The following is a 22850-nucleotide window of genomic DNA, read 5'->3' as shown; positions in this document are numbered from 1 at the left end:
ACTAAGTATTCCTAGTAAGTTTTATGCTAGTATCAGAAGTATATTCTGAATAAATCCAGCGCAAGTCTGCAAGATTCCCTGACCAAATTGAATAACTGTTGTAAAAAATTTGGTATGGAAATCAGCAATAAAAAGACAAAAAAATAGGTAGAAACGCTTTACCTGTATTCTGAAAAGTGAACCTACAGAACAAGTAAAACATTTCAGCAATTTAAGCATAATATTTAGTGCAGATGGTAAATTAAATAAGCTAGATTCAGGCAAAATAGAGGCTGTCAGGATCAGATTTTCACTTTACGACAGATAGTGGAGAAATCATGGGAATATAAAGATTTGTATTTAGGTTTTGTAGATCTGGAAAAGGCATATGATAAGGTGCCAAGAGAGAAGCTATTCGAAACGCTACAGTTATATGCTGTCAATGGGGCGTTATATCAAGCAATACTTAGTCTTTATTTGAGTTGTAAGTCAGCAGTTAGAATTGAAGGAAGTACAGGAAGATAGTTTAATGTTAAATCTGGTGTGAGACAAGGATATACATTATCCCCTCTGTTATTCATTATCTATATGGATCACATTATGAAGGAAACTGGTATTAAACCTGATATAAATTGGAGATGTTAATCTCAGTTCTTTGCTTTATTCGAATGATGTTAAACTTCTAAATAAATCTGCTACAGGTCTGCAAGATTCCCTGACTAAATTGAATAACTGTTATAATAGATATGGTATGAAGGTCAGCATTAAAAAGACAATGAAAATAGGCAGAAACATTGAAAATATCAACTACACTGTGAATGGAGAACTTATAGAACAAGTAAAACATTTCATCTACTTTGGCACGATTTTTAGTGAAGATGGTAAATTAAATATGTAAATAGACAACAGAATCAACAAAGCTGGTATCGTAGGAAGTCAAATGAATAAATTTATATGGAATAAGAGAGAAATTAAAACACTAAATTAGCTGTATACAAGAGAGAGTATTTAAGCCAATTTTAACTTATGGATCTGAGAGCTGGGTCAGAAGTAAAACACTTGACCAAAGACTAGAGACTGCAAAAAAACTGCAGCCAGATACTTCATCTCAATCGAGGAAAAAATATGAATTTCATGCAAACAATGGTTGGTTGGCTAAGTTTATTAAAAGACATGCTCTTCATAATATAAAAATTAAAGGTGAAACGGCTTCTGCTGATGAAACAACTGCTAAAGCATTTCCACAAAAACTTGCTAAAATAATTGAAGATTGGGGTTACACTCGTGAACAAGTTTTTGGAATATGGATGAAACTGGCCTTTTCTGGAAAAGAATGCCAAACAGAACTTACCTATCAAAAATGCAAAAAACGGTTGGTGGGTTCAAATTGCCATTTGAACCCAACATTTTGAATCCATTCACCACTCTATGAGAGAAAAATCTAACTCTCACCCCATTCTTAGCAGCATTCATTCTCAGCTTCCTTGGAAGCTGAGAATGAAAATAAATTGAAAAATTCCATGAATTGAAATCCTGTATGACCTTTTCAGAAGTTTGTAAGTCTCAATCATATCACCCCCCTCTTTCTCCTGTTTGCTGGTGTCTGCAGTCTACAAATTCTCAATCTGTCTTCATAATCAGTATTCCACAATCCTGATAACATTTTTAACATTCTCCCTTGCACTCTCCAGTATATCAGAATCACAACAGAAACCAGGAGACCAGACCTATGCACAATAGTCCAAGTGAGGTCTTATCAAGGCCTTGTAAAGAGGCAAAATAACATCCTTATCTTTACATGTGAACGTTCGTTTCAGCATTGCAATTATTTTTTTAGTTGTATTTGCAATCTTTGTCACATGCTCCTGAACCTCAACTTTCTATCTACTAACACTCTAAGATCCCCAGTCTCATCAGTTTCCTCAAGCATAATCCCACCAATATAATATGACATTGGATATCTAATCATCCCGAAGTGAATGACTTTACCTTTACTGACATTGAACTGACATCCATTTTCCTGTGCCCACAATTCTGCTAGTACTGCATATCAGCAGCATTCCTGATTACCTTACCTATCCTTGCATCATCAGCAAATAGCTGTATGTCACCTGTCAAATTCTTCCCAGTATCATTAATGTGGAGTTTGAATAACAGTGGACCAAGCACTGATCCTTGTGGTACTCCACTTGTTACCTGAAATCTTGCAGACTCACATCCCCCCCTCACCCCCCATATGCCATTTTTTGATATCTGTCAGTCAAGTCAGCCATCCTCTTAGCCATGCTAATATTCTATAACCCAAACCCATATTCTCCAATTTATTCAACGGTCTACCATGCTGTATTCTGTCAAAAGCCTTAGAAAAATCCAATAGTATCATGGTGATACTGTTGATGTGAGCAAAATTATAAAAGAAATAAAGAGAGAAATTAGAATACTGAACTAGCTGTATATAAGTATTCAGGCCACTTTTTCAACTTATGAATCTGAGAGCTAGATTTAAAATCAAACAGTTGATAAAGACTAGGAACTACAAATATGAGTTATGAGAAAAATTAGCAGATTGAACAGATGGCATTAGTGGCAGAATCATGTTAAAAATGAAAATATTGGAAAGGATCTTGACATTGTTAGCATTCATGAATGTGTGCACACAGCCAATTTAAGATAGCATGGTCATAAGAGGTGTATAGAGTATCCTCTATACACCTCTTATTTGTATTTAGTTTTGCAGATATTGTTGCTTCTTGGATATTGCTCATTGAAAGCAGCCATGTTGCATCTTTTAAGTGTTTTATCTTACTAAATTGTACAGGGTAGTGATATAATTTGTGTTTTTTATATTTCATATTAATATTTGGTGCTTAAAGTATGTGATTTAATAAATTAAAGTTTACAAAATTGCATTGTGATAACTTCAGAAATTCTTAAGGGATTAGAACAAATTATCCATTTTCTCACTAAAATAACAGTTCATGTTACAACTTTACATACTAAATGATTTCACAGAACTAATTTCATTATGCAGGGAACATGGTATGTACACACGCCTACACTGCTCAGAAAATATTTTTGTCTACAATTAGTCATTTTTTTTCTTCTAAGTTCTGGTTATAGATCTTCCCCATTTGTTTCCATCTTTTTCTTTTGAAGACCTGATTCCAACATTCTCTAACCATCTCCACTAGGTCTTCAATTTTCTCTCTGGTCTTCTAGGTTGTTAATTTCCCTTCACCAAACACTTTCATCTGTGCAATATGCCCTGTCCATTTTAATTTTAAAATCTCATTCCCTATATCCAACACTTGTTTCTTTTCTTATATCCTCATTCCTTAGTTTTTTTTTAAGCTAATATTTAATATGAGATTCTCTCCATCTTATGCACAGTTTTTCTCATTCTGTCCAGTATTTGTTTTGTTCTGTTATGCAGGAATTTTTCATTTTGCCAGAAGCCATTCAGCCTAGCTGAGTTCTTCATTTCTTCATATATATACTTTTTTTCCTTACATTCCAAGGTACACATTCTTGTACTTACTTTATTATTATTACTTTATAATGAAATTATATAATGACAATGATAAAGGAAAAGTTGTTCCTTGTTGGGGATCTAAATAGTGGAATAGGAAATGACTAACAGACATACAAAAATATTTTGGGAAAATTTGAAGAAAAGAACAAAGCTAATAATAATGGCAAATACCTGTTGGCTTTCTGCTCAGGATATGGACTGGTTATTACTAACACCATGTTCCAACATAAAAATGTACAATTAGCGATTTAATTGAAAAAATTAAACAATTTCTTGCCGATAGGGGCAACGAATACGAACAGTTAAAAGATGATATTTGGGTTTAGCTTTTTTGACTGACATAACCAGTAAATTAAATGAATTAAACCTAGAACTTCAGGATCTGCGAAAAACAATTTTTTATATGATTAGTTCTATCAATGCTTTTAAAGAAAAATTGAATCAACTGATAGTGAAGTTTGAAAATAACAATTTATGTAATTTTCTGAATATGACCATACAATTAAGTAGTTTTTCAATAGAAATAAATATATTGGTGAAATTCAGAAAGTAATTGCAGAATATGAAGACCGCTTACAGGATTTCAAGAAACTTGAGAATGTAATTCTCTTCATGAGTTTTCTATTTGATACCAATGTAAAGCCAGAAATAATGGCAGAAAACCTTTCCTCTATTTTTGATATGCATATTGTTATGCTAGAAGAAGAAATAATAACAATAAGAAATGATGTTTACGTCAAAGCAAGGGCACACAAACAGAGATTTTTGAAATATTTACTGGAATACAAGTATCCCAACTGAAGAAAATGTGCAGAAAATATTTATGCTTGTTTTGGTTTGACATACTTGTGTGAATCGGCATATTCACAAATGAACATTATTAAGTCAAAATATCATACCACATTAACATTCGAGCATTTGGAGTCATGTTTGAGAAATGCATTGACTAATTACAGACCAAATTATGCAAAAATTGTGAACTTGTTGCATTCATCAGGAAGTTCAAAATGAAATGTTTATTTTAATCAGTGTAGTTAAAAAAAACTGCAATCTGCAAGTTTCTGTGACTAAATTGAATAGCTATTGTAATAGATATAGTATGAAGGTCAGCAATAAAAAGACAAAGACAATGAAAATAGGCAGAATCATTGAAGTCAACTGTGTTGTGAATGGAGAACCTGTGGAACAAGTGAAACATTTCAGCTACTTAGGCACAATTTTTACTGAAGATGGTAAATTAAATATAGAAATAGACAACAGAATCAGCAAAGCTGGTATGGTAGCAAGTCAATTGAATAAATTCATATGGAATAAGAGAGAAATTAGTCGGAACACTAAATTAGCTGTATACAAGACAGTGTTCAAACCAGTTTTAACTTATGGATCTGAGAGCTGGGTCAGAAGTAAAACACTTGACCAAAGACTAGAGACTGCAGATATGAGAGTCCTGAGAAAGATTATAGGCGTGAACGGATGGCATCAATGGCAATATCATATTAAAAACGAGGATATTAGGATAGAACTTGACATTGTCAACATCCAGGATTGTGTTAGCAGAGTTAATCTCAGGTGGTATGGTCACTTGAACAGAATAGGTGAAGAAAGAATAGCAAAACAAGTTTTCTCTGCCAGGTTGGCAGCAAAATGACCCAGAGGAAGACCAAGTTATAGGTGGATTGATACGGTACAAAGTGCCTTAGACGATAGAAATATAAGATCTGATAATGTTGGAATCTTGACAAGTAACAGACTGATTTGGAGGAAAATTATAGATAGGAAGTTAGTAACGGTGTAATTTTTTTCATGTACTATCATATCCTGTATGCCCCTTGAGGGTACATGGCAGGAATTTGATGATGATGATAATTTTTTCTTTGTCTAAAACATAAATTAGAAATCTTATACCTTATACTCCAATTTTGAAAAAGGTAGATAGTAGGTATATCTGTATGGACAATGCAGATCTTATGCAAACATTAATTGACACCCCTTGCTATAGAACAAGTAAAACATTTCATCTACTTAGGCACAATTTTTCATGAAGATGGTAAATTAAATATGGAAATAGAGAACGGAATCAACAAAGCTGGTATGGCAGGAAGTCAAGTGAATAAATTTATATGGAATAAGATCATAGTCAACGAGACTCTTCTTATTCCTTGTCTCTTCTCTCCATGTGAATTTGTGCACATTTTTAGGTTGGAACATTGTGTTAGTAATAACCAGTCCGTATCCTGAGCAGAAATCCAAGAGGTATTTTTCATTATTATTAGCTTTGCTTTTTTCTCCAAATTTTCCCAATATATTTTTGTATGTCTGACAATCATTTCCTACTCTGCTATTTAGATCCCCGACAAGGACCGATTTTTCATTGTGTTAGTTGCTTTCTATAAAGCCTCAAAAAATTCTTCCACTTCTTCCTTAGTAGAACCTTTTGTGGGACCATAGGCACAAATAAGTCTCATTGTCCAGTTCCCATTCTGATATTTGCCCACATCACTCTACTTGAAATTGCCTGTCATTCCTGAAGATTAGCCTCGTATTTAATGTTGAATACTATGGCTGCTACTCCTTTTCCTTGATTGTCATTGTCTGAATATAACATTTTGTATTTATTGCTCAGAAAGATGTCACCAGTTTTGGTCTTTTATTTTGTTTCAGCAACCTCTGTTATGTTGATCTGGTACTTAACCAGTTCTTCAGCTTGTTCCATTTCTTTGCCATTCAGGCTTCTTATGTTGATACTACCGATCTTGAACTCTGATGATGAGTTGGTGTGTGTTTTAGGATTTGTTCTAGTAGGTGAATTTTCGCTGTTCTCCTTGGTTTCTTTGCAAAAACAATGGGGTCCTTGTTTAACCAGGCGACGCCCCAGCCGGCATGAAATTTTCTCATGTTGTACCATCATTTTATATTGTGGTTTAAACCAATAAGAATACAAATTGGGCAGCTAAATCCAAAATTGCCAGCTCATCCTCGTTCGTTCAGTATCCAGGTAGATGCCTAACAGGTTGCACCATGAGAAGGTGAGGATTGGACATTAGGTCAGAAGCCCTGGTCAGTTCTCTGCATTCCTTTAAAGGCTATGTGGAGGTCTCCTCTCAGTTATACAGCTTTGACCCTTACGCACCTTAAGAAAGTTGTTTTTTTTATATTAATTAAATGTTCTAATTCTGTTTTGTTAGATAGTATCATTGTATGTACTTTATCTTTAGAGAGCATCATTCATTACTTTAGTGTTAGTCACACATATTAATATATAAATTTATTTTATGTATTAATTTATTTTTATTTGGATTATGCCTGTCATTGTCATTTTATTTTCATCTTTCTTTAGTAATTGGCATGTCAGGGGAGAGCTTATGTATAGATTTCATTGTTGCTTAAGTTTTATGTGCATGCAAGAAAATAATTTTGAATATATAATTTTCTTTCTTTAGGTTTGGGACTATGAAGCAGGTGACTATGAAAAAACCTTAAAAGGTCATACAGATTCTGTTCAAGATATTGCTTTTGATCTCACTGGAAAGTGGTTAGGTATGATAATTTATTTAAATATATCTAAAATGATTTAATAAATTGCTTTTCATATTTTATTCATTAGCTGCATGTAATCTTGGCTTACTCCATTTTTCTTTATTGGTATTACAAATGCTTGTTTTTCAACAGAATCAAAGGCTTTCTATATTCTGTAAAATTTACATACGATGGTTGTATTCTCTACATTTTATAGTTGGTTCAGTGTTTGCAGATGGTCAGAGTACTATTAAATTATAACAGAATCATTAATTTTGTAGGTATTGTAATAATTGTTCCCAAAAAAAATGGTACATGAAATCCCACTAAAACAGAACAATTTCATGAATTGGCTTATCTCCAAGTAATGAGATGATTTGAGTATCATTGTTCACTAGGAGCAGTTGTCAAAAGAGGATGCATTTATTTATGTGCTAAATGCAGAATGTTATTCAAGAACTGTTATTGCATGCATTATGTAACATATTGCATGCATTTAATGATGGTGTTGTGGATATTAATTTTAAACCATCATCCATATTAAAATTGTCTGGATGTTTCATAACTTCAGGACTTCTTTTATATGTCTGGAGAACTGTAATCAAACAATTCAGTAAGGATGTATATAGAAAATGAAAGACATATCTTATTTATCTGAGTGGTTAAATGTTATTCTTCTTATTATTATGATGTGTTGTTGTTAAAAAACTATTTAATTAAATTTAAAGGAATATTTACACAGTCAGATCTATGTTAATATATATATATATATATATATATATATATACTTGCATTACAATTCCTTGTTAATTTCAATTCTTCCCTTGAAGTTAAATCACAATCTAGAGCATCTTGCTAATCATACGAACACAAACTGGAAGCAAGGCACACCTTGAATAAGCTTCATTCAGTATTAATTTACATTATCTAGTACAGTACTCTTCTAACTCTCATAATAATTACTTATACACATTCGAGATTAAGACACACCTAGAGTGAGCTTATTTCAATATTACTTATTCTACTTATACACAAATACACTTGATGCACTTTCTTGTTTGGGAATATCACATATTTAAGTACTTACAATTTTTGTTCAGCATTGCCGAATCTTTTGCCTACATGAAAGTGCTCCTTTTCTTATTTTCTGCCGACTTTTTCATGACCTCCAGCCAATTTTCTTCTTTGTTCAAGTCTAATTGTCTTATGTCCTCTAGGATCCTTAACATGGCAGCACTGTGCCGCTCTTTCTTAGTGAGATGTTCTGACGATCGACACAATACTTCTCATGGTGGTGGATGATGTGAACCTTAAAACTTACGACGCTTCTTTTGATTACCGACAACAGACCTCACGTGGAAATGGACCCAGGTAGAAGACTCAAAAACCTAAGATCCAGTCCTTTTCAATGTTTCGCCTTATAAAGGTCCAGACTTCTGTTGTACGATGCGCTTTCATGCAACTTTGCAACTCTCTTGCAACTTTCATGTATTGACATCGACAATGATTACATCATACTTTGTGTGTCTTTTGAAATTGCTATATACGGACATAGTTTAACACCATAATGACGTCACGTACCACATTATTTTAACAAAGGCTTGTGGTCAAGTTATTACAAGTACAAAAATTATTACAGACAAAATTGACATTTCTTTAAGTGCAATTCCCATAGAAAAACGTAAAACTGAACACAATAAGTTACTTATCATGAGAGATTTTACAGTACCCGAGATTAGTTCTGCTAACACATTTCTCAATGCTACCAATGTCAAATTCTTACCCAGTATCCTTAGTTTTAATAAGCCATTTTCAGTACTGCCATTTGTTTGCTCCCCAAAGCGTTCACAGAATTTGGTTTCAACACTATCTTGTATACAGCTAATTAGTCTTTTGACTAATTTCTTTCTTATTCCATATAAATTTATTCAGCTGACTTCTTTGTATGCCAGCTTTACTAATTCTGTTGTTTATTTCCATATTTAATTTGCCATCTTCATTAAAAATTGTGTCCAAATAGCTGAAATATTTTACCTGTTTTATAGTTTCATCATTCAGAATACAGTTGATGTTTTCAACGTTTCTAGCTATTTTTATTGTCTTTGTCTTTATATTGCTGATTTTCATACCAAATATGTTACAGCAGTTACTCAATTTGGCCATGGAATCTTGCAGACTTGTACTGGATTTATTCAGAAGTATACCATCATCTGCATAAAGAAAAGAGCTAAGATTAACATCCCCAATTTTGATACCAGATTTAATACCATTTCATAATGTGATCCATATAGAGAATGAATAACAGTGGAGATAATGTGCACTCTTGTTGTACACCTGATTTGACATCAAACCATTTTCCTGTACCTCCTTCAATTCTAATGGCTGATTTACAGCTTAAGTAAAGACTGTGTTGCTTGATGTAATGGTGCATTTACATCATATGAGGGGGGGGGGGGTAGGAAAACTCTTCTAAACACCTAGAACAAAAATGATATTAAACCAACTGATATAACCACAAGAAAGAACATGTGAGGGTATAAGAATATAAGAACATAAGTTACCTTCATAACCCTGCCACTAGTATGTTTTTTCTTGTGGTTATATCAGTTGCTTTAATATCATTTTGTTCTAAGTGTTTATCAGAACTTTCCAGATCCCCCTCTTATAACTGTAGAGTTATGAAGAGATTTTCTCTGAGCACCTTGTCATATTCCTTTTCCAGATCTAAAAAACTTAAATACAAATCCTTGTTATATTCAACTATTTGTCATAGAGTGAAAATCTGATCCTGACGACTTGTATTTGACCTGAATCCAGCTTGTTCTTCACAAAGCTTTCTCTTCCACAATGTTTCTTAGCTGTTTATCAACTATATGGGCATAAATTATACCAGGAACAACTCAGCTGGAAAATACCTCTCTAATTATTTTCAAATTCAGTTTTATCTCCCTTATTATAGATGAGTACTATTAGAGCTCAACTCCAATCATCCAGAATTCATCCCTTTGACAAGGCATTCTGAATTATGCAGTGCAGCTACTTTAAAACTTTTATACCACTGTATTTCAACATTTCTTATTAAATTTCATCTACTCCAGTTATATTTTCACATTTCTGGTTTTTTATGGCATTTTTCACTTCACGTATGGATATGTATTCCTGACTGCATTCCTCTTGGGAGGTTTTTACAACCATGCTTACACTGCTTGCCTCATTTAGTAATCTTTCATAGTAATTACTCCAGAGATCTAGATTATCTTCAGTTTTCATGACAATTCTGTCATCTCTGATTCCTTTTACAGTACTTTTTCCTCGATTTCTAACCTTAATCAATAGCCTAGAATATTTTGCCACCTTCTTGATATTTATTTTCCAGATTTTTACTGAAGGCTTCCAATGACTTCTGTTTAGTTGTGTTTGCAGCATACTTTGCTTTCTTACATCTTTTTCTGTATTCTCCAAGAGTTCAAGCTGACTTGCTAGGAACTTTCAATATGCTTTCTTATTTTCCTTGATTGCCACTTAAACTTCCTGAGTCTACCATGGAGTTGAGATTTTTCTATTCTTACAGACAGCCTCATGCCTCTCTTGCTGAATCAATTAATGTTTCCTTCAGGGTTTGCCACTGATTCTCCAAGGTTTGGTGCGTGTTTTCAAATTCTTTCATTTTTTTTTTTTTTTTTTTGAATGATGTTTATGGATTTGACTGCATTCCAGTCCATGACTTGGGTCTACAGTTCACTTCTGAAAAAAAGCAGCTCAACTTTGATTCATTTTATAACTTTCATACACACACTTCTTTTCAATATGAAATTCTATTTTATCCTGCTCAAGACTAAATGGTGATCACTTCCAATTTCAAATCCTCTGTATACACTTTAGTGTCCTGCACCAGTAGGAAAACATTGCTATCAACTATATCAAGACTTTTTTTTCTTGCATCTTCTCTCCATGTGAATTTGTGTAATTTTTATGTTAGAACATGATATTAGTAATAACTAGCCTGTATCGTGGGCAGAAATCCAGCAGACACTTACCATTTATTAGTTTTGCTTTTTTCCTCCACATTTTTCCAAAACATTTCTTTATGTCTGATAATCATTCCCAACTCTGCTCTTTAGATCTCCAACAAGGACCAATTTTTCCTTTTTCAGTGTGTCAGCTGCCTTCTCTAATGCCTGGAAAAATTGCCCATTCTGATATTTGTCCACATCACTCTACTTAATATTATCTGCCATTCAAGAAGGTTATTCTCATATTTAGTGTTGAATGCTATAGTTACTCCTTTTTCCTGATTGTTATTGCCAGAATATAACATTTTGTTTGTTGCTTAGAAAGATCTCACCTGTTTTTGTCTTCTTTGTTTCAGTCATCCTATTATGTCAATCTGGTAGTTATTCACTTCTTCTGCTAAATCCATTTCTGTTCCATTCATGCTTCTTATATTGTTAGTACCAATCTTGAACTCTGCTGAGTTTAAGTTGCGTTGGGATGTATACGAGTAGCTGACGGTGTGGCGTTTATCCTGGTTCCCTGCATGAGAACCATGGGGATCTTGTTTAACCAGGTGATGTCCTAACCAGCATGAAATTCTGTCATCTTGTACTATTTTATATTGTGCTTAAGCCAGTACGGTTTGCTCTGCTAAATCCCAAATTGCCAACCCATCCTCACTCATTCAGTATGCACGATCCACACCTTCTCTGTGAGAAGGTGTGGATCATGCATTAGGTCAGAAGCCCAGTTAGTTCTTTGCATTCCTTAAAAGGCTATGTGGAGGTCTACTCTCAGTTATACATTTTTTAACTATAGACTCACTCATACGCCACAGTTAATAACTTTTTTAGTATGTAAATATTTCGTCTTATGTATTATAAGACTTCATCAATACAATTATTGAACAACAATAGGAATTGAATTTAAAACACAGTAGCCCACATGCTTAAATTAGAATCCTTCTATGTATACAGTCATGTGTTCATGGATTAAACCTAATGGGCTGAAATTGAACTAATTAAATTAAAATATAGCAGATAAATTTGTTTAATTCAGTTGATGATAACAATTTCCCAAACTTTTGGAATAGTGAGACAGTCGTTTCAATTAAGTTTATATGAAGTAAAGCTTCAGCACTTTCTTTATATAAATGTTCATGTTTATATAAAGAAAGTATCTGTGTAGCAGCTTAGCATTTTGCCATTGAATCCTGTGGTTAGTTCTTTCCATTCCATGTTGTGCAAGGCCAGATTTGTGAGGTTTCATAAGACGAATGTGGTCTTGATGTTCAGAGATATGTTTGTTTATAGATCTTCCTGTTTGTCCATAGTAAGACAAGTTGCATGAACATGGTACTTCGTATGTGCCAGATAGCATCATTGGTGAGAGTTTGTCTTTTGTAGAAGGTAGCAAGTTGCAAATTTGGTTGATGGGTTTGTAGGTAGCAATGATTTGATATTTTTTCATATTTGCCACACGTTCAGAGATACCTTTAATATATGGTATAGGGGTCCTGTGGGCTTCTTGTCTAGGTTGATTTGTATCAGAGTGGTTAAATTGGAATTATTGGTGTATCAGATTATTATTATTGGATTATATCCGTTTAGTGAGGCCATTTCTTTGATAACTTCTAATTCTTGTTTTAGAGCTTCTTCAGAAAAACAAATCTTGTGTGCTCTAGATGCTAAAGATTTTATGATGCCATATTTTTGAGATGGATGGTGAGCTGATGTATTGTGGATATGATGACCTGAAAAAGTTGGTTTTCGGAAGACAGAAGTGGAAATGGGTCCATCTTATTTATGCTGGATGTGTACATCAAGAAAGGAAATACCTTATGTTGATTCCTTTTTTTAGTGTGAATTCGATATGCTTATATAATTGATAAAAAGGTGTTGATTTTTTGTAAAAATGAGTAGAGTTCTGGTTCTGTGTGACTCCAAAGTTATGCCACAGGTACCTTTAAAGATTACCATTATTTTATTATTGTTATTTTTATTTCTTTTTTTGCATGGCTGTTTCTCTTATTTTAAGCAATTCTGTTATCATTTGATCAAGTGTTTTATTGTTTTTTTTTTTTTTTACCAAACTTCTTTGTTTCTTTTCCTTTTCTGTTTCCACTTGGTCTTTCACATGCTTCTTCTGTTAAAACTGTAAATTTTCTCATTCTTCTCTTCTTCTTCATCCTTAATTAATTTTTGCATTTTGGACTGTGATCCAAGACTCATTCTTATTTTACTTCGTGCTGTCTCAACATCCAGCTTCAGCTTTCTGTCTCTTTTTTTTTTCCTACCATATTTATTTTCCACACACACACACACACACACACCTTTATGTAGGTAGGTGTAATATTGCCATCTTTCTTAAAATGTACTTAAATTACTTAATCATAATATGAGGGGCAGTACAAAAGTAATGGCTATTACTGTGTGTTATCAGAAGATACATTTCATTTAATGTTGTTGTTCATTTGGATTAATCCTCAGTCTCTCATGAGCATTCCTTCATTTTTCACTAGCATCTCCATTTTCTATACACTTTTACTATTGCTGAGTGAGATGCTGTATGCTAACACTTTAAAGGTGTTTACCCCAGCATTAGAGCTTTTTACAAAACAGCTCCTCATCATCTACAAAATATATCCTAGGAGCATATCCTTTAGAGAGTCAAACAGGCAGTAGTCAGAGTGCCAAATTCAGGCTCTTGGTGGGATGAGAAAGATCACTAAAGTTAAATGTTGCATCCATTTGGTGTGAAGTCATTTTCATCATTTGTAAAGTATCTGACTGTGCTTATGTCAACAGTGTCACCTCTATATACATTTTTTAGACAGGTATGAATTTCCATTAGATTTACATCTTCTGTAGTAAGGAATTTATTTGCAACTTTGCTTTGTGTATGTATCTCTTAGGTATCTATTAACCACAATGTATCCTTGATACATTGTGGTTGGTTGTTGAATTTAGCGCTCCTGTAAAATTGGCGATTTTTGTCTATTTTATTGTGTTTTTTTACTTAGAAAATTAGTTTTATAGTATATCAGTGTGGATTTTAGTGTTTTTTTGCATATTTAGTATTTTATAACATATTTTTACCAAGATATTTCAACAATAAGTAAGTTTAAAATTACACCAAAAAAGCACAAGAAAAGTAATGCTAAAAAGAGCACTGCAGGTGAGAACAAGAAGACTAGCCCCGCTAATGAAGTTATTGGAGTTGTGGAGGATGTTAATGAAAACGAATTAACCTCCAAAATAGCAAAATTAAAGCAGATCATCAGAGAAACAACCCGCGAATTACAAAAAGTCGAGAGGCGTTTAAATGAGCACAGGGAGAAAATTAAGCAGCAAAATAAGAAACAACAAAGCATGGAAACAGGTAAGTCAGGAAGTAACAAAAATCAGGTAAATGACATTGTTAGTAAAAAGAAAGAAATTATTTGATATGGTTGACTCTAGAATAAAACATGCTATTGATGAGTTATAACTTAGTTTTCCTGGAGCAAAAATTAAGAATATAAAGGAAGCAATTCAAAAACAGAAAAGAAAAGTAAATAAAATCGTAATTGTAGTAGGTATTAACAACTTAATTAGTGATAAGTTCAGTATGAGAGACGACATGAAAGGGTTGTTGGAAGAGGCGAGAGTGAAGAGTGAGAAAGTGAAAATCATCAGTATTTTACCTTGAGATGATAAAAATGAATTAAGAAGAAGAAGGGCTATGATGGCAAACAATTCAATGCATAGGCTTTGTAGAAGAAGTGGATGCGAGTTTTTGGATGTGTGGATGAGTTTGAGGGAAGATTGGATTTGCATAAGAGGGACAGCCTGCACATGGATGTGTTTGGTATCAGAAGTCTAGACAAACTAATAACTGGAATGAGACCTAACACAGAGAGTCAGGGAAACTAAATTATAAAAGGAGGAATGGTGAGAATGTGAGTGTAAGAATGACAATGTTATATAACTGTGTTAATGACGAGAACAGGCTTTGTTGTGTAAATGTTGATGAGGAGAGAATGATTTCGACTTTGTGTTCATCCGGTTTGGACCTATCAAACATGTGCAAAGATGTCTACATGATAAGGTGCTAGAGAAGAATAGAGATCTGTAAGTTGTCCAACTATGTCATGCAGACTGCAGACACGAATATACAAAAGAGCATGCAGGTAGATTATTATGTCTGTACACGAATACTAGGAGAATCAGAAACAAAGGGGTAGAGTTTGATGCCTTAGTCAATATGTTGGGACCTCAGGTTGTAGGCATTAGTGAGACCTGGCTATCAGAATCAGACATACAAACTGATTTTGAGTGTAAAGGGTACACTATTTTTAGGAAGGATAGGAGAGGAGGGGACATGCTGCTAATGATATCAGATAACTTGAATCCAGTTAGAGTTGAGACCTATGATTGTAGTAGTATTACTACTACTACTAACAGTATTTCATGTGGCAGTGAGTTTGAAGCCATCTGGTGTGAGGTGAAATCTAACAAGGTCAATTACATAGTGAGGTGTTGTTACAGACCTGGTGGATCGGTTGCTAGTGATGAAATGCATCACCAAATAGACAAGATGAGCACGAAAAGAGCAATCATAATGGGAGACTTTAATTATCCGAATATTGATTGGGTAGCAGTAAAATCTCATTAGAAGAATGAAACTGCATTTATTGAGCTATTGCAGGACAAACTTCCTCAAGCAGCATATGACAAAAGGAACTCGAGGTCAAAGGGTGTTAGATTTTATTATAGTGTCAGAGGGCATTTTAGTTAAAAATGTAACTATTCTGCCTCTGGTTGGTGACAGTGTTCATGCAGTACTCACTTGTGAAGTGATTAAGTTTTTGAATATTCCATTCAGAAAAGGTTACATGCTGAACAACTACAAAACAGGAAATTATGACCAACTGAAGAGTATTCTGAGTTCAGTGTAATGGGATCAGTTGATGGCTGGGAGAAATATCGACAGTGCATGGGAAGCATGTAAACCATACTTAAATGATTCAGTATCAGCATGTGTCTCAAGAGTTTGAAGAATAAATAGAGTAGGAGTCAAATGGATGTGTAATCTTATTAAGCAAGAGATTCATAAGAAAAGGACGATGTGGAAGGAATACCATGTGCATAAAGATGATGTGCAATTATGAAAATTATAAGCAGCAGGCTAGAATAGTCACAGCCATTGTAAGGAAAGCAAAGTCTGACTATGAAAGGAAACTGGCTTTGCATGCTAAAGAGAACCTACAAGAATTCTATCGATATGTTGCAAGTAAAAGAAAGAATGAATATGAAAGAATAACTTCTAAATGCAGATGGCGTGAGGGTTACAGATGCAGAAGAGGCTGTTCAACTAATAAGTGCCCATTTTGTTAAAGGCTATCAACCTGGTGTATGCAACATTGAGCTCACTGCTACATCTTCACTGGATGAAGAAATTCAAGTGTATGAGGACAAGGTATTAGAGCTGTTGCTCAAACTAAATAAGAATTCAGCAATAGAGCCTGATGAAATATCAGCAAGATATTTCATCAAAAGAGTGTTCAACTGAACTGGCTATTCCTTTGATCAGACTGTTTAATAAGACCAATGTATCCAACTATCGGCCAATTAGTATCTCAGGAGCGGTGGTGAAGATCTTGGAAAAATTGGTTAAGGCTCGCATTTGGTTTTGCAGTGAATCTCTACTTTGCAATGAGCAACATGGGTTTAGTAAGGGAAGGTCATGTTTTAGCAACTTGCTCACATTCTAACAATGTTAGAATGTGAGCAAGTTACCATTAATTAACAATTAACAATGTTACCATTGAACTAGACAAGGGGAATGGATACACCATGATACTTTTGAAATTTGCTAAGGCTTTTGACAGAATACAACATGGTAGACTGCATAAATTGGAGAATATCGGTTTGGAATATAGAATATTAGCATGGATAAGAGGATGACTGACTGATAGATATCAAAAAGTGGTATACGGGGATGTCTGCAAGATTTCAGGTAACCAGTGATGTACCACAAGAATCAGTGCTTGGTCCACTGTTATTCAATCTATACATTAATGATATTGGGAAGGATTTGACAAGCGACATACAACTATTTGCTGATGAAGATAGGTAGGGTAATAGGAATGCTGCTGATTTGCAGTACTTGCAGAATGATTTGAATAGGCTGGAATTGTGGGCATGGGAAAATGGATGTCAGTTCAATGTAAAGCCACACACTTTGGCATGATTAGATATTCAATGTCTTATTATATTGGTGGGATTATGCTTGAAGAAACTAATGAGATTAGGGAATTTGGAGCGTTAGTAGATATGAAGTTGAAGTTCATGGGCCATGTAGCAAAGATTGCAAATACAACTCTAAAGATAATTGCAGTACTGAAACGAACATTCAATGTAAAGATAAGAATGTTATTTTGCCTCATTACATGGCCTTGATAAGGCATCGCTTGGACTTTTGCACAGGTCTGGTTTCCATTGTGCTTTGGATGTATTGGAGAGAGAGTGTTAAAATATCTGGATTATCAAATACTGATTATGAAGACAGATTGAGAATTTGTAGACTGCAGACACTAGCAAACAGGAGAAAGAGGGGTGATATGATTGAGACTTACAAATTTCTGAGTCATACAGGATTTCAGTTGGTGGAATTTTTCAATTTATTGAGGATGGGAAAGGACAAGAGGTCATCCTTGGAAGCTGAGAATGAATGCTGTAAGAAGGGGATGATGGCTAGATTTTTTTCACATAGAATGGTGAATTGATTACCATTGGATGTTCTGCGTGCAAGCAGTGTGAATGAATTCAAGAATAAGTATGATAGCTGGTTGTTCATTTATGTGGCCTCCCTTGATGAGTTCCCTGACTCTCTTGAGGTCTGTTAATAATAATAATAACAGCCACCATTTCAAATCTACTTGTATGTGCACAATAGTGGAATTAGAGATTACTACTGTCCAATCAGTGACATCTAAAACTTTCTGCTGCATTTAAATTAAAATAAATAAATAAATAAATAAAAAAACAGAAGGCATTACTTTTGTGCCACTCCTTAAATTTAGAACTTGTTCTTTTCACTTAAAAAAATTTATTTTTCTTTACAGTATCTTGTTCTGCTGATATGACAATTAAACTGTGGGATTTTCAAGGATATGAATGTGTAAGAACCATGAGAGGTAGGTAATTTAATTTCCAAGTACCTCTGCATGAAAGCAAAACTGCATATTATGTTGCTGCTTTCAATATTTATTTCTTCTTCAGTTGCAATGTTTATATATTACCCTCAATTTTCTTTAATCTTGTTGTTAGTATTTTTTTAATATGTCACATTAGCAGGAATTATATAAGAAATTCTTTAAAATCCTTTCCTTTCATGGTCACACAGTAATCAGAATTCATTATAAAAATTATGGAAAAAAACTACCATATACACTGGTCGGATGTCTTACCTCAGACAGTCTCTCCTTCACTGTTTACTGCAAGCCTACACATACCAGCCAGTATATACATGCTAACTCATATCCACCACCCTTTGTAAAAACTCGAAGTCATTAACATCCTCAAAAAAAAAAACAGCTATAACAATTTGCTCTAATGATCAAGCTCTTAAACAAGAATTACAAATTATTAGCAATACATTTATAAATACAGTGGTATCTCGGTAATCCGAACTAATAAAAACTGTGCTCATTCGGATTAGCAAATTCCCCCCAAGAGACAACAATAACTAGCGTTTAAGACAAAAATAATTAGATTCTAATGGTATAGTTTGCCCACCACTTCCAGGTCCCTTCTTGGCTTTGTGCCAAGAATAGTCGATTCATGCTGAAGGGGAGAAAGAAATGAAGGATGTACGAATTGGTCGCCAACATGCGAAATCACGTGCTTTCTTGTCTGTCGCTGTACTAGTATTAGCTTGATTTTTGTTGCTCTCTTTTTGCATTATTTTTTTATTATTAATTTGTATGATGGATCCAGTACAGTCAACAAGTTCTATTGTTACACGTTTCAGTAGCTCTTGCAAAAGAATATTGAATAATGTGCTGACATTCTGCGAAAAAGAATCGTCAGAAGGCCGTCTTCTTGTTCCCCTTTCTCAAGTCATAAAACGTGCAAGTGCAATTGCGGGCGTATCGGGGTCGACTGTTAAAAGAATTCGTAGGGAATCAAAAGGTGAAGGTAAGCCAAAATTTAAATCTCCTAAAAAAAAAAAAAGCGCCAGAGTAAAACCATCAAAACCATAGCTTTGAATGATTTTGATGTAGACGTTATAAGAAGAGCTATTCACGAATTTTACGTATTCGAGAAAAGAGTGCCAACTGTTCCGAAATTGATTCCTGTGCTTAAAGAAAAAATTAATTTTCCTTGGAAAAGAGAAACTTTAAGGAAAATACTTCATGAAATCGGATTTTGTTTTAAAAAGTCCCATGAAAAGGAAACTTATCATGGAGCGAAGTGACATTGTTTTATGTAGAACGCAGTATTTGCACGTATTAACACTCTACGTACATTTTTCCAACTGTTATACAAGCAAAATAGTTACACTTTAAAAACAACAATGTTCGTAAAAGAAAAGCTAAATTTTCCGACCTGTAATAATAAACAAACTCAGTTTGTTTATTATTACCTCCCAGAAGACTGATTACCCTATTATCGGAATGGATTCTCCTTTTTCTGACATGCGCAGTAGTTTCGAGGGACCTCAAATCGGTGGGCGAACTATACATCAATTTAATTCTGTAAATAAATGAAGTAACTGATAGAAAAAAGCTACTGTACTGTAGCTTTTTTCTATCAGTAATACAGTATACAAGTTTATTTTAGTAAAAAAATTTAATTCCTATATACCTGTATTGTTGAGGATTCTGATTTAATAAAATTGCACAGTTCAGTACATAACTTAATTTGCGTAAAAAATATCGTTTTCTTGTACACAACACAAAAAAAGTTTCACAAAATAACACACACACAAAAAAAAGGTTTTTATTTCTTTGTCACTGATTTTCTTTTGTTTCTTCGAAGCAAAACTTTTTTTCGAATGCTTCTTCTCGGAGCTCCATTAGCAATAAAATTTTGTGGAATGGCGTATCATTTTGCTTAGCACATTCCATACACATATTAAAACTGTCAGCTGCCTCTCCATCTTTTACTTTTTTTCCTTCGAGTTCTTCATCGCCATCATCATCTTCTAATTCATTAGAAGACGACGATGACGACGACGATGATGATTCTACATAATACATCATAAATATGTAGCGTCATATTTATAATTTCAGCATCTGATTTGATTTCGAATTCACTTTCGGTTCTACCTGTAATCCATTCCGTAACATCTGTTTGTGAAATTTCAACATCTGGAATTATATTTTTAACCAAATTATGAACGTTTTGAATGTCCTCTTTTTTGTGTATATTTGTGATTCATGCCGACAATGCAGTACATACTGTACAGTATAAAAAAGCAAACGTGAACACACAATACATCAAAATAGGCCTCCAGCTGTTGTGTCCCAATTTACGATTATTAGGCTTTAACTATCCTTACATGTGAGACTCTACTTGTCTTTATTCAAATCTTATCTATATACAAGATATCACCCAAATACAAATATTCAAGCTTCTTCTCCCCTTAGTGTCCCTAAATATTTATTTTATAATGCGCCTTTCAAGACATTTAGTTAAGATATAAAATTCAAAAACAAGCAGCAATTAACAAAATGTGTTTGAGTGTGAAACTAATATGCAGTCGTGACCTTTATCTCGTAACTTAACACCCCCCCGCGTTGTTAGGTTCGTAACGTTGTTACAAGTGGTGCATTGAGCGGCAATCTCAGACAACTGTATTTTCAAGGAACAAAAGTTTATTGAACTTTTAAACATGATACAATTCAATACTAAGAATATATAATACAAATTAACACTAGCTAAACACAAGTATTAGGTTAAGATCCTATATAAGAATTGTGATCATATCGCCATAACAGATTCTATACATATAAATATATATATAATCCCAGAACTAGTTAACACTTTACTTAACCCTTTACTAGTCTGAATGCACTATAATGCTGCATTACCATGGACATATATAATCAGTTTACTCTATCTAACTTACTAAAACACTGGTTTAAACTATCCTTTTGCTGTGCTAATACACACTTTTGACCTTTAAAACTCTCTTAAATAAAATACAATATACATGCATAAATCTCTAGGCACATGAATACTTATTAACTAATAGTAACAAGCTTATTTTCATTCTAGTCTGACGTACTAAAGTCCTAGTATAATTCTCATTAATCCCTTCAACTGTTCAGTAATTGAACAATGATTACAGTTACATAAGATTTGAATTGACACGAGATTTTTACAGTACCGTTTGACTTGGGTCTTCTACACTGGTCTCTACCCTTTTCCGATTGTACCTTCCTATGACGAACTCTTCTATAACTTATCACTCCTAAGTTCTTTTGGCATTAAGTTGGGCTTTCACAATCTTTACTTTACATGCTTCAATCAAGGACACACATAGGATCATCTATTCTATGGCTGTGAAATTTACCACGTGGGCACTTACTTCTTCATAGATTTTTTCCTTCTCTCGTTACGATCACTGAATGATGAAACACACTGATATTATCTTCTTTCTTTTTAACTAAACACCGTCCCTCATTTCTTACAATAGGAACACGGAATCGAAATCCCGCACACTTTGTTTCCTTATTGTGTCGGACGGAGAAAACCCCTAACCTGTCACTCAGGAAAACCACGTGAGACCTATACGAAAACTCGTTAAGAAAACTCTGAGGAAAAAAGCTCTCGTGTGTGTGGGGGGTTCCTAACTCTTTTATACGATGAACCCTACCGGCACCTTCTTCAATTTCTTTTCTTCCCCCCTTACTGGAGTCGATTTCACTGACCAATTAGAGTGGCGTTTTTCTGCCAAAACATCATGCGATCCATGTGCATGCGACTGACGTGACGAAGTCTCAATTTGGGAATTATGACCTTAACTTTGTTTTTTGTTTAATAGCTAACCTCTATGTCATCTATACTAAATTAACCCCCTTTCCAAAATTTTCTAAGATTAACTCGAATGTTTAATCTCTTATTTCAAGTGTAAAAACTAGCCTCTCACACAAAATCCTATGACTAATCTTCTTTGCTTTACTTAACCTTATTTTATCATATCACAACTGTATAATTTTTTTATTTAGATCAACAAACAATTTCAGCTATATTTTACACTTGGATGCAAGCATATTTTTCTTTCTTTTAATTTTATGTATGTATTCGTTACTTTCAAAGGCTCTTAACGATATCTGCTTAGGAACAAGCTTGCTTACTTAGTTATTTATACAGGGTTTTTATTTCTTCTCTTGTTACATCATGATAACTGAAATTTTCCCATTCTTAAGTTATCATGGTGTGACAATGGTCCTCCCTTTTTAATAAAAAAAAAATTTTTTTAAAAAAATTTTCTTGCGAAGTGTTCCTCTTCTCATATCCGCTTTTTTTTTAATAAAAAATAATATATATATTATACAAAAAAACCCGTTTTTTTTTTCATTTTCTATTTTAATTCTCCCACATTGCATACCCCCCCCCCACTTCTTTCCAAAACACCCTAACTGCAATTGTTTGCACATCGCAGAAAGAGGAGAAGCCACAACACCCAGAAAAAGGTATGTGTAAATTTCTCTTCCTTTATGCTACATATATTTATTGGTAAATATACATCTACAATGCCTTAAGAATCCGTGAGTAAAAAGCCAATGACATTTAAACAGGGGCACTCCTAAACAGAAGCAGGCAAAATAGCCGTA

General features: G+C 33.9%; 1 protein-coding gene across 1 annotated transcript in view; it reads left to right on the top strand.

The window, feature by feature from the left end:
* LOC150102046 (lissencephaly-1 homolog) overlaps positions 1-22850 on the top strand; it is a 237814-nt gene that overhangs the window by 100276 nt on the left and 114688 nt on the right. The window contains exons 6-7 of the mRNA XM_090400712.1: positions 6952-7048; positions 18129-18200. Coding sequence (XP_090256838.1) covers positions 6952-7048; positions 18129-18200 — 169 coding nt within the window. The remainder of the gene's footprint in view (positions 1-6951; positions 7049-18128; positions 18201-22850) is intronic.

Source organism: Typopeltis vanoorti, chromosome 11, assembly GCF_054136105.1.
Source record: "Typopeltis vanoorti isolate ZY-2024b chromosome 11, IOZ_Tvanoo_1.0, whole genome shotgun sequence".
In the NCBI taxonomy this organism is placed as follows: Eukaryota; Metazoa; Arthropoda; class Arachnida; order Uropygi; family Thelyphonidae; genus Typopeltis; species Typopeltis vanoorti.
The sequence above is the reverse complement of the archived record's forward strand: the minus strand, read 5'-3'. Positions and strand labels throughout refer to the sequence as shown.